General features: G+C 49.0%; 2 protein-coding genes across 3 annotated transcripts in view; one reads left to right on the top strand and one right to left on the bottom strand.

Annotated features, from left to right (window-relative positions):
- PPIL6 (peptidylprolyl isomerase like 6) overlaps window positions 1–9,071 on the bottom strand; it is a 30,536-nt gene extending 21,465 nt beyond the window's left edge. Inside the window, exons 1-3 of the mRNA XM_080805560.1 lie at window positions 8,802–9,071; window positions 5,373–5,468; window positions 1,975–2,163 (exon numbers count right to left, since the gene is read on the bottom strand). Coding sequence (XP_080661686.1) covers window positions 1,975–2,163; window positions 5,373–5,468; window positions 8,802–8,936 — 420 coding nt within the window. The 5' untranslated portion in view covers window positions 8,937–9,071. The remainder of the gene's footprint in view (window positions 1–1,974; window positions 2,164–5,372; window positions 5,469–8,801) is intronic.
- Window positions 9,072–9,363: 292 nt separating this feature from the next.
- Window positions 9,364–12,334, top strand: SMPD2 (sphingomyelin phosphodiesterase 2). 2 transcript variants are annotated; one of them, XM_080805558.1, is made up of 11 exons: window positions 9,396–9,583; window positions 9,793–9,889; window positions 10,003–10,079; window positions 10,419–10,512; window positions 10,662–10,751; window positions 10,987–11,069; window positions 11,199–11,331; window positions 11,424–11,528; window positions 11,676–11,829; window positions 11,930–12,134; window positions 12,269–12,327. In XM_080805558.1, exons 1-11 carry the CDS (start codon window positions 9,534–9,536, stop codon window positions 12,303–12,305), a joined length of 1,125 nt encoding a protein of 374 aa, XP_080661684.1. In that variant the 5' UTR covers window positions 9,396–9,533; the 3' UTR covers window positions 12,306–12,327. The 2 variants fall into 2 exon arrangements, with proteins under 2 accessions (XP_080661683.1, XP_080661684.1); XM_080805557.1 differs by having other exon boundaries at window positions 9,364–9,583; window positions 11,930–12,334.
- Window positions 12,335–12,374: the final 40 nt, after the last annotated feature.

The raw sequence follows: 12,374 nt of genomic DNA, 5'->3' as shown, positions 1-12,374 counted from the left end.
ATCATTGCAACCCAGAAGTAAACAAGTCCCGGCAGCAGGAAAAATCTAGCCTCTGCACAAAAAAATTTAAAGATTTTCTCTGGAATCCGGATCCTCCCTCCTCACTGCCATAAATTCAGGCTGTCATCGTCTCGAAGCCACACTACACTAGCAGTGTTCCAAGGGATCACCTTGCCACCAAGCTCTCCCTACTCCACCCTGTTTTTGCACAGCCCTAAAACTTTTTCCGAAAAAAGCAAAGATTAAGTCATACTCTTTATGAAAAGTTCTGTTGACTCAGCTTCCTTCTAGAAAAAAAGCTAACTCCTTAGTTTTGAATGGAGTTCAGAATGGACTACGTTCAACCTTTCTTTAGTGGATCTGTTTGGGTTTTTTTTTTTTCCTCCCCCTCCTTAACATCTGGGGATGTTTCCTATTTGGACACTTTCAAGACACTAAAGACACTATTCTCCCTCCCCCCAACTCTGTGAGAGCCAGGGTGTGTGGGGTTATGAGTTGGGTTGGATTAGTCTGGTGCTCCTGCCTAGGGCGTTGGATCTCCAGGGAATGATGCAAAGACACCAGTTGAGAAGTACTTCTCAGTGAAGGTTGCAATGTGAACACAGGGCCAGCAGGCACCCATGGCAGCATCCCAGCTGCACATTTCTGGAACGGGACTCTGGCCATGTTTTCCTGCTGCCAGGCCTCCCTTGGTTCCTACCTGCTTTCCAAAACCTGGTTCTCCAGCTTTCCTGTCAGTTGTGAGGTTACCAATATCCTTTCAATGCATACCTTTTCTCTTTAAGTCTTGGTATTGGTAGTGACTGATATGCTCACTTTCCCAGCCTCATTTCCTATTATTCTGGCCTCCTTGCTGTCCCCTACCCTTCCCTGAATACACCGTGCACTTTTAGACCCTTGTCCTTTTGGGAATTCACTGCTGTGAATATTACATTCCTCCCCTTACCACAGAGTTTCTAGTATTTTCCAGGCACATTGTTTATTCATCAGACATTTACTGAGTTCATACTATGTTTCAGATTGTGCTTAAGGCAATTAATAGTTAAATGAAGATGAAGGAAACAAAGGTCTTTGCCTTTTTATGGCTCAGATCCTAGCACTGGGTCTTTCTGTGGGCACAGGCCACTATAAGCATGAAATGATCTTCGGCACGTGGTTCTTGGTGTTGCGACAAGCTTCTGAGCAGAACTACAAAGGACTCTTAACTCTATTGCCATTCCACCCTGATATCTGTCTCTCACCCTCCTGGACCTCAAGCTTCATGACTGTCCACTGGAAACCTCTCCAGGGCCTCAGCTTGTCTGGTCCTGCTCTTGCCAACTATGTGTCATAATTTAAAATGTCATCTTTCAGGACAACTAGGTGGCTCAGTCAGTTAAGTGTCTGCCTTCAGGTCAGGTCATGACCCTGGGGTCCTGGGATCGAGCCCCACATTGGGCTCCCTGCTCAGTGGGGAATTGCTTCTCCCTTTGCCTCTACCCCATCTCACCCCCTACTTGTGCTCTTTTTCTCTCCCTCAAATAAAATCTTTAAAACGTCACCTTTCTTCTCAAACTTTCCATTTGCTTAGCGCAGTACCTCTCACTTAGGTGTTAGAAAGTACTAATTAAAATTGTTCATACTAAAGGGGGATAGATGATTGGCTCGAACTTCCCTGAAGCAGGGGGAGGCTCTTTATGTTTTAAAGTGGCTAATTAATGCATATAAATCTCTAATGGGGAGTAGAAATGTTTGAACAGGGATGCTCTCCCCACGCAGTCTGCCTGCTGTGTGGTATGCTTGCTTTGCACACTGTTCAGCCAAATCCTGCAATATTATATATAATCCTTTACAACTGGATTATAGACCATTGAGAACTTAAAACCTAGTGTTCTACCGTTTATATTCCTCTGTGAGGATATCAGTAATTTATGCTGAATCAATATAAATGTTCAAAGATTCCACTATTTTTCTTTAAAAATTAGTGTAACTTGCCTTGGTGCCTGTTAAGAATTTAGCAGCATAATCCACAGTAAGTGCCTCATAAAGTTCAGGGGGCTTAAAATCAACTATATCCCACATCTTCTGAGCCCATTTCTGAAGATCAAATGCATCACCCAGGAGCTGATCGTTAACAAAACACATCACATAGGAAGAATATTCCCAGATTTCATTCTTGAGTTCCTATAAAGGAAAAGGATTAAAAAAAAAAAAAGTGTATTGTGGTCATGGTTGTGGGGGGAACCTATCTTGCTATAAGCACAAGCCAAAGCTTGGGATAGACTCTAATCGAATCTTTGAAAAAATGGATTTTTTATTGCCATCTTTTAGAATTTTGCTCTCAATTCTCTTAGAATTTAAGAATTTAAGACTATTTTTAAGAGTCCAACATCACTGAAAGCAAAGAAGGACCTGAAAGTAATACTAAAAATGGTACCGTCATTAAAAGTAGACAGTGATCTGGTAATAAAAATTTTTGTGCATAGCATATGTGTTATGTCAACTTGAAAACAAAATGTAGTCTCTGGCTTCCTTTCTGAGTACATTTTACTGTGTGTATACTTGGAAAGGCTAAGGGTTCTGAGTAATGCATGGTTTGCAGTGCCAAGGATAGAAAGAATGATTTTCTCGGGGAGTGGGGTCAGGGAAAGGAAATGCCTCCTGGGGGCCAGCAGGGACTTCTGGTGCACCCCAGTGTAAGGAGGAAGAGAGCTCACCTTTGTCAACACTTTTAAATCTAAGCCCCTTAAAATGAAGTACACTGGTGTGTTTATCCAAACACTAACGGTCAACCTCCTACATCCTCAGTGTGTGACCATGAGTAATGCCCCCTCAGAAGATAGATCCGGTTTATCATGACCCAGTCCCAGTCCTGGCAAAAGTATGAATAATTTGGGACAGCTGTTCTCAGATTTTAGCAGGCAAGCAGAATTACAGATTCCTGAGCCCCACCCAAGTTTCTGATTCTAGAATGGGGCCTGAGAATTTGCATGTCTGACAACATCCCAGGAGATGCTGATGTTGCAGGGCTGGAGACCACACTTGGGGAACTGCTGATTTGGGGAAGAGTTTACCTCCAGCTTGCCAATTTGCTGCACTCCCAGCTCTTCTCCCAGATTTCATATCCCATCCTGACACCCATATCAAAACCTGGTTCGAGGAAAAGAATAAACTTCTTCATGCTGAACTATAAATCACTGATAAAGCATGTGGGTCAATAGCCCCTAAACTGTTTAGATTTATCAGTGTTATCACATTTTATAGAATGCATAACTTTGAAAAGGGACCTTTATTTATCCCAGCTATGGCTAACGTGGATATTTATTTAACCTGGTGGGAGGGGGGCGCCTGGGTGGCTCAGTGGGTTAAAGCCTCTGCCTTCGGCTCAGGTCATGATCTCAGGGTCCTGGGATCGAGCCCCACATTGGGCTCTCTGCTCAGCAGGGAGCCTGCTTCCCTTCCTCTCTCTCTGCCTGCCTCTCTGCCTATCTGTGATCTGTCTGTCAAATAAATAAAGAAATAAAAAATAAAAAAAATAACCTGGTGGGAGAAATGCAGTAGAAGGTATGCTTTACTCAGAGCCTGATGATGCAGATGCTTTATCTTCGTGTGTCCTCTGTGCATGAGGCTCCTCTTATGCCTCTAGATAATGGCCTGGACCCAGTGGTTTCTGGGGCTTTCCAGCACTGAGACATAAGATGCTGCCCTTTTTAGAGGGGAGATAAAGGCCTTCCCAGAGGCCCAGAAGCCACCACTCAGGGGAGGCATTACATTCTGCTAAAACATCAGGCCAGCACAGACCTAACCTCAGATATGCTAAGAAGCACCACATATGGCACAGTGCACAATGCTTACATTGAGGAAGGACAAAACCTGGCCTGAAACAAGAAAAGGATAAAGTGACAGGTGTCCAAGAGAGGAGGGTGGGAAAAGGAAGGAAGGAAGGATAGGGAATAAAGAAAAGGTGGGGAGAAGCAGCGGTGATTACCTAGAAAGCCTCTTTCAGGCCCCGTGAGAAGAGCAGAAGGAAGAGAACACAAAACATCCCAAGGTCAGTAACCCAGGCTGAGATGACAGGAAACCGCAGAAAAGAATCCACACTGGTCTAAGAATCCAGTGGGATCTGTAAGAGGAGTGGGTACAGACCACAGAGCTCGAGATCATGGCTCTCCTGTAGGTGGAGAGCGTGAGACTCGTAGGCAGTTTAAGTAGTTTGGTGATAAAAATTAAGAAAAACATATTTTTGTTAAGGTAACCAACTGTCCTGACCAGCTGTTCCAGTTTGTCTAGGACTGCCCCAGCTTTAGCATTGAAATTCTGGCTCCCACGAAAGCCCTCAGAACCAGGCAAAGCAGGACCACTGGACGCCCCAGTTGTAAGGATTGGAGTTAATCTATACCTACGTCAAGAGAATAGTGTGTGGCCTATAATAAGCGCCATATGTAGGTGTTTGCTACTATTCTATCTGAATTCAATGAGAATGTATTATGGCTCTGAAAATGGTATGAGACCTAACAAATGTATTGTGCACTCCATCCTGCAGCACTCATATGACTGCACAGTGGCATGGTACTGTACAGCAGCATTATCTACAGGATGACCACAGGGTCACAGGACATCCTCATGCAACCAGCGCTGGTCAGGGAACATGGGATTTCATCAGCCACAGGGGAGATGGGGTGGGGCAGGGAAACCAGGACTAGGACTTTATAGTTCTGGGCCAGGGATGGCAAGCAGGAAGTGTACCCCATTTCCACCTCACCCCAGAATGAGGTATGGCTGGGCCAGGATGCCACCTTAGAACTCTTCGTGTCACATGTTCTAGGCAGCATTACCAAATGGTCAGGGTTCACACCCAAGAGGAAATGTATCTGCTGTCTCTAGGCAGGCTCTGCTAGCCCTGGGGCCTGGGGTTCTCCAAGGGTGCTGTTAGTGGGGAGAAGGCAGAGAGGAAGCTTAATTAGGACAAGGTGGTCGTATGGGAACTTGCTGCCTGTCACAGAGCTCCCAAGGCCACAAGCCCCCCACTGTGTCTGTGCTGTAGACCACCAAGACCTTCCGGAGTAAAGACCACAAGTGCCAGGGTGTCACAGGAAGTGTGAGTAAGCAGTGTGCAGGGAGAGCGGGCTAACCATTGGCAGGGCTAACTAGCAGCATTGAGAGTCTGAAACTTACCTTTATCCCATGGCTTCCAAAAGAAAATCCTGTAAATGTTTTACTTTTTCTTAAAATCAGCCTGGTAAAATGATTGAAATGATTTAGGAAAAGTATATAATTTAGAGAAATTAAATCTAGTTGCTCTAAAATCAGTACTCCTGTTTTTACAAAACAATGCATAGTTGAGTGACTGAGGCAAAACTTTGCTCATTCCCCATACCCCAAGTATCCTTTACCCTTTTTTTCTCCTGTAGATATTGATCCCATGCAAATTCTTGAAGAGGAACTATTATAGGATCTTCAAATTTGGATGGATAATTAGTCTTCAGAGTCTAGGTTTCAAAATAGAATAATTATTTTAGAGTGAGTTCTCTTTTAAAGTTGAAATCATTTCCATTTTTTATGGGGGCTTCAGGTTTTATACAGCACATACCCAGGCCACACAATCTGGCTTAGATGCCCCCTTCTTGCTCCCAGAGGCCCCTGTGTTTACCTCCATTAAGTCACTCCCTGGCTCATCCCGGGGCTCTGGCTTACTTGTCTCTCATTTCTAGAGTATGAGCTCCTTGAGGGCCAAGACTATGTCCTAGTTTTCATGTACTCCTACTGGTCTCAACATCTGGCACACAGTGGACCATCCACACATAGCAAACGAATGAGCAAATGAACAAATAAATTTTGTGATTTGGCATGTTCTTTTAGGACCAGTTTTTCCCTAAATTAAACTCTTATTAAACTGTAGTGGATCTACAGATACTTTTTTTTTTTTAATGAAAAGACGATGTTACTTTTTTTTTTAACTAGTGTTTTTTTAGTTTCAGGTGTACAGTATACTGACTCAACAGTTCCATACATCAATGGGTGCTCACCAGGACAAGTGCCCTCCTTAATCCCCAGCCCCTGTTTAACCCATCCCCCTCCCTCTACAGATACTTTGAACTAAAGCAAATGTTATTATTTTAATTTATTGATATGTGGAGAATGACCAAAAGGATATTGGTATGGTTACACCCTTTGCAAAAAAGTGAAGTAAATACTAAATATGTTAGGTTTGGATCCTGAGCATGTTCTGGTTTAACATATATTATTTTGTCTATATGGATCAGAGAAAATTCTTACTGGTTAACAATCCCTGTCAAAAAAAAAAAAAAAAGTTAATTCCTGGTATGTTGCATTTTGTTTCCTGGTCAAGCAGGAGAAGGCAGGTGAGGCATGAACAGGCCTCATCTTTCTGAGGGGGGCTGAGGAAGAGATCTGCCCAACAGGGAAAAGTGACAGCTGGAGGCTGCACTGGGCGCCGTCTCCACTAAGGACAGAGCTTAGCGGTCCGACTGTGGCCTAAAAGAGGACACTGGCCTGGCATGCTTCATCGGGGTGGATTTCCAAGTGGGAGAAAGCCAGGGCGTAAGTGTATCCTGCCCTTGGGACCAGAGGGCAATAGCAGTTGGGTCATTTCCTTCCTAGACTCTTGCCCAACTGACAGGTGATGATGTGTCCTTTGTCGCAGTTCTAGGATCCATGCTCCGTTTGGGGCAATTGTGTTTCTAACTGGGGGACCATATGGAATAACTAATAAGCCCAACAGTTTTCAAATTAAGCATACTTCGTCATACTTTCTTCATAATTTAGCATCTAGAACAGACTACATCCAAATTAGAATCTGTGTAATACTCTTCACAAATCTAAATTTCTGACAGTAAATTAGGTATTGAGGATTGCTGACCAAATGATCATGTTGAGAAATTATTCAAAGCCATATCCTTTATTAAGGTCAAACTAACTCAATTTACAGTGATAGGTTTTCATATCCAAATAGAGCTACAGTAGGCCATAGCTTAAGCAAGGGAAAATTAACGTTACTAATATAACAAAGACATTGTAGGCAAGCTATGGCCAGTAGGCCAAATCTGTCTGTTTTTCTAAGACTTGAAAGCTAAGAAGAATTTTCAGATTTTAAGGAGTTGAAAAAAGATGAAAAGTTGACATCTTTCGTGTCATGTGAAATTATATGCAAGTCAAATTTCAGTATTCATAATTAAGTTTTATTGGAAGACCACCATTCATTTACATATTGTCTGGCCACTTTTGTTCAAAATCTAGTTGTGACTGAGATACCTACAGCCTGTGGCCCTGAAAGCCTAATAATTTAACATCTAGGCTTTACAGAATAAAATTGCCAACACCTTCTCTACAGTGTGGAGCAGGCACAAAAAACTTGTGCCCTCAGAAAAGGAGCTAAAGAAAAACAAGGGAAAAATTTTTTCCTTAAATTCATTAAATACAGCCTGAGCCATGAACTTTATAGATCCCATCAGCCCAGCTAACAGCCCACAATTTCTGCTTATTTTGATGATCCATGTATCGTTTTCACAGACTTACTGCTTATTCTCTTCCTCTTGATGTAAACCTCACCTGTTCCACAAATTACTCTGAAACTTGAGCACAGGAAACCTCACTTAAAATGGCGTCGGGAGGCCAGAAGGGGGAGCTCTCATGCCTTACTACCACCCCTCCTCAATTGCAGACCTGAGTAGGTCAGGAGGAGACAAACCTTGCATTCCCAACAGGAATGAGTCTATTTTACTCTTCCAGCAGAAGGAAGGGAAAAACGTCTCCTTGCTCCGCACCAAGCGCAGCCAATAAGATAATCAGCCAGTGAGAAACTGTCACCACCCTGAACTCTCTCACTGTCAATGGAGTTTTCTTCAGAGCAGCACCTCCCAGCTTCCTCCTCTTCTCCATAATGTTCCTGTCCTTTGATCTCCCAGATTGCCTTGGTTTGCCATAGCTTCTATGTCCCAAATTGCAACTCTTGTGCTATTATCAAATGTACCCATTTTGCTAGTAAAATAACTGGCTGTTTTAAGGTCGACAGTTACTATTTCTGTGCTTGATATAATTATAACTTTTCTTTAACTTTGTGGACTTAGAGCCAGCAAGAACGCAGGAGTTGCTTAAGATTTCTTCTGTTAGAGAACATTTTGTGTCAGGTATCCAGCTAGATACTTTGGGATACACAAACATGCACAGGGCATGGTCCCAGAGTCTGGTGGGGTTTTGAAGGAGAGAATTTGGGGATAATCTTAACAGTAGCATTCTATATCGTTCCGTGTGTTTACAAAGAAATATCTGGATTCTCCAAAGCACTTGTGGGTCATTTGTTGAGAAATCCCTTAAGCACCTAATTCGATTGGAATGCAGTAAATGCTAGAGAAAATTTAAAAGGACGGGGTCCCAAAAAACTTGCCAAATGAAGTTTCCAAAAATCGCTTGGGGAGGGAGTTCGTAACAAAACAAAAAACAAAAATCAGTGGTTATACCGTATCACTTTTTCCTAAACATTTTTTCATGAATTTTAAAAAATGTATAACGCAAGTAAAAATTGATGTGGAAATAAAATATGTGGATAACCAAGGAGGGGGGGAATTACCCTCCCTCACGCAGCAAGGTTCTGAACCTTCCTTCACTCCGATCCCCCTTTAAAGGTAGCCCTTCTCGAAGTGGAACGTCCACCGACCCGACCCTGCCCCCTGGGACTTAAGGACTGAGCCTGGCCGGCCGGGACACATCCCTACTACCTCCCGGAACATCGACCCCCGTCACCAGGAGGCGCGAGACCGGGAGACCGGAAGGGCCGCCCATACGTGCGGTTTTCTCGCGGTTACCTCAGCAGCGCTCTTCGCCACCTGAAAGCTGGAGCTTTTGAAGAGCCCCACCACCTTCACCTGCAGCGGCTGCTCGGGTGGCGACCGCGAGCGGCACGGGGCCGACCTGGGCCGACTCTGCTTCGGGCTGGCCATGGCGGCGCTGGGGGACTGCTCGGAGCACAAACACTGCGCGTCGCCGGGGCAACCGCGCGGCTCCGCCCCCGTCCCCAGCTGGGAGGAAGGACGCGAGGGGGCCGGCGGCGACAGCCCGGTCGTCTCTCAACTTTGGTCCTGTTGTTGGTGAGCCGGGCGAGGGGCGGGAGAGGGCGCGCGGGCGGCCGTGGCGGGGGACGGAGCTTCCGCGAAAAGGAACGGGGAGCTCCACGGGAGCCCCGCGTGCGTCGGCCCGGCCGGCCGCCCGAACCCCTCTGGTCTTCCCCCTACAGGGACGTCGCGCGCGGCCTCGCCCGCCGGCAGCGCCCGATTTCGCGGTAGATCGCCTTTCCGCGTTGGCGTGCAGCCAGTTGCGCGGGGGCCGCGGGGAGTGGGCCGGTTGCCCGCGGAGTCGGACCCCGGCCCAGGGCCTGAGCGGCGCGGGCTGGGAGGCCGGGACCTTCCGGGGCGCACGGGGGCGGGGCCGACCACCTGTGCGCACCGCCCCGGGAGGCGGCGCCGCCCGCCCGCCCCGGTTCCCGCCGCAGCCGTCGCCGGGGAGGCCGTGCCGTCCCGCGTCCGCGGAGCGTGCTCGCCATGAAGCCCAACTTCACTCTGCGACTGAGGATCTTTAACCTCAACTGCTGGTGAGAGGGCCGGCGGGGGGGGGGGTCCGGGGCCACAGCTCCAGTCGCACGCTCAGCCGGAGGAAGGCGGCCTCCCTCACATCCGGGCCCCGGCTCTACCCTGTCCTCCAGCGTCCGGGGACGGGGGGTGCCCGCACCTCCAGGCCCACACCGGCCCCAGCTCCCGCGCGCCTCCAGCCATCGCCTTCCCGGGCCCTTGTCGTCCTCAGGGGCATTCCCTACCTGAGCAAGCGCCGGGCCGACCGCATGAAGCGCCTGGGAGACTTTCTGAACATGGAGAGCTTCGACCTAGCTCTCCTGGAAGAGGTGGGCAGTGTGGAGCTGGTGTGCACCCCTGACTGGGACGGGCTAGGGGGCGGCTGGGGACGCTTGAGGGGACCTCTCCCGGGGCAGGCAGGCAGCTTCACCTCTTTCCTCAGGTGTGGAGTGAGCAGGACTTCCAGCACCTGAGACAGAAGCTGTTGCCCACCTACCCGGCTGCCCACTACTTCAGGAGGTGAGACGCCTAACCGGTCTGGAAGCCTGTTCTCAGTTCGGGAAGCTCTCGGTCCCACCCGCCCTTCCCTATCCTACCTGCACCCTCCCTCTGTCCTCTGGGTGTGGGCGCGGGAGTAGGTGGAATCAGGAAGATTGGCGCTCTCCAGCCCATCCCAGCCTTATCAGGACACACTGTATCATCCCACAAAGGCTGTTGCCTGGAGCTTTCCTGTGGTGCTGATCTCAGCAGCAAACGGAGAAGGAAAAGCTGATACAAGCTGGGAGAGGAGGGAAGGGAGCAGGCCTGGGTCTTTCTCTTTCTGCTTTTCTGGGCTATTAATCAGGGATTGGTTTGCAGTGGTATCATTGGCAGTGGCCTCTGCGTCTTCTCCAAACATCCTATCCAGGAATTCACCCAGCACGTCTACACCCTCAACGGGTACCCCTACATGGTAAGCCTTATCTCAGATCTCTTCCACCTTCATCCCCCCCATCCCCACCCCAGTAACACATGGTAAAGGAGGCCGACTTCCCTGGGCTGCAGGGCATGGGTAGAAGGAAGATAGCGGTGCCCTGAGTTCCTGCTCCCTCCTGCCTGTAGATCCATCATGGAGACTGGTTCTGCGGGAAGGCTGTGGGGCTACTGGTGCTCCATCTAAGTGGACTGGTGCTCAATGTCTACGTGACCCATGTGAGTGAAACTGGCAGGGCTGGGACAGGCGTCCTGGTCCTGGGAGGGAGAGATGGGACTCCTCTAGTTGGGCTGCCTGAGGGTGAGGCTGGGGGGCGGGATCGCCTGAGGTTAGCGGGCAAGGTTTGCCCATTTTTTAACCAAGTATCATGCCAAGAGACAGACACATGCGTGATTTAGATCCTCAGTAGGGACCGTCAGCCTCATGTGCTATACGCTCACCTGTCTCACTCAGCTCCATGCCGAGTACAGTCGACAGAAGGACATCTACCTAACACACCGTGTGGCCCAAGCTTGGGAACTGGCCCAGTTCATCCAGTGTGTGAGCCTGGGCTTGACAGGGGAAGTGGGATGGGATCAGGGGTTGAGGGGTGGCCAGGGCCCCACTTATAGGAGGGCAGAGCTGGTCAGGGAGGAACGCCTGCCTCACCGACCTGGTTCCCCCAGCCACACATCCAAGAAGGCCGATGTGGTTCTGTTGTGTGGGGACCTCAACTTGCACCCAAAGGACCTGGGCTGCCGCCTGCTGAAGGAGTGGACGGGGCTGCATGATGCCTACCTGGAGACCCGGGACTTCAAGGTGAGGACCCGCCTGATTATTTCCATGCCTAGTCCCCCAGCGTCTCTCGTCTTTCTCCCCCACATCCTAGTGTGAACCACTTGTTTCTCTAGGGCTCTGAGGAAGGCTGTACCATGGTACCTGAGAATTGCTACGTCAACCAGCGGGAGCTAGAGCCATTTCCGTTTGGCATCCGCATTGACTACGTGCTGTATAAGGTCAGTCTTCTCCATATGTCTTCACCCACCGTGTCTCTTTCACCAGCTTGTGTTCGTCTTCTGTCCAGCTAGTCTAGTCTTAGATCACTGATGCCTACAGAATGGGAAGAGGCCCTCAAAGATGTTTCTGGCCCTGACTTTAACTAGGCGGTTTCTGGCTTCTACATCTCCTGTAAGACTCTTAGAACCACTACAGGCCATGATCCTCACAGTGGCAGCCCCCTCTCTGATCACGAGGCCCTGATGGCTACTCTGTGTGTGAGACACAGCCCCCCCCAGCACACCCCCAGCCCTACTCATGGTAAGCCACCCCCACCCTTTCCCTGGGTCCCTCCCTACCACAAGGCAGCCCCTCCACGCTGACCCTCTCTCTCCTGCCCCACTGCCCTGCTTTATTCTAGGACCAGAAGGGTCACAGTTGATCAGTGTATTAAAGGAGGCCTGGAGAGAGCTGGACCTGGGTGTGGCTCAAGCCCGCTGGTGGGCCACCTTCGCCGGCTACGTGATTGGTCTAGGGCTGCTTCTCCTGGCCTTGCTGTGCGCCTTGGCAGCTGGAGGAGGCGTCAGGGAAGTTGCCATACTACTCTGGACTCCCAGTGTAGGACTGCTGCTAGGGGCGGGGGCGGTCTACCTCTTCCACATGCAGGAGGCCAAGGGCTTATCTGGGGCTCGGGCTGAGCTCCAGCATGTGCTGGGAAGGGCAAGGGAGGCCCGGGATTCAGGCCCAGAGTTTCAGCCAGCCCTGCTCCTAGGGCAGCAGGAGGGGGATGGAACTGAGGAACAATAAAGCTTGACACTTTCGTGGCTCCGGTTTTTCCTTGTAGCGGCAGCAACTGGGGCCACGGG

The sequence above is a fragment of the Martes martes genome (assembly GCF_963455335.1).
Source record: "Martes martes genome assembly, chromosome: 6".
Lineage (NCBI taxonomy): Eukaryota > Metazoa > Chordata > Mammalia > Carnivora > Mustelidae > Martes > Martes martes.
This window is presented reverse-complemented; position numbering and strand designations above follow the sequence as displayed.

Bases quoted from the DNA above. Each gene is read 5' to 3' on its own strand.
- SMPD2 (XM_080805557.1), top strand. From the start codon at position 9,534: ATGAAGCCCAACTTCACTCTGCGACTGAGGATCTTTAACCTCAACTGC. The intron at 9,890-10,002 runs GTGGGCAGTGTG...CTCTTTCCTCAG, and splicing joins ACCTAGCTCTCCTGGAAGAG to GTGTGGAGTGAGCAGGACTT. The intron at 11,332-11,423 runs GTGAGGACCCGC...TTGTTTCTCTAG, and splicing joins TGGAGACCCGGGACTTCAAG to GGCTCTGAGGAAGGCTGTAC.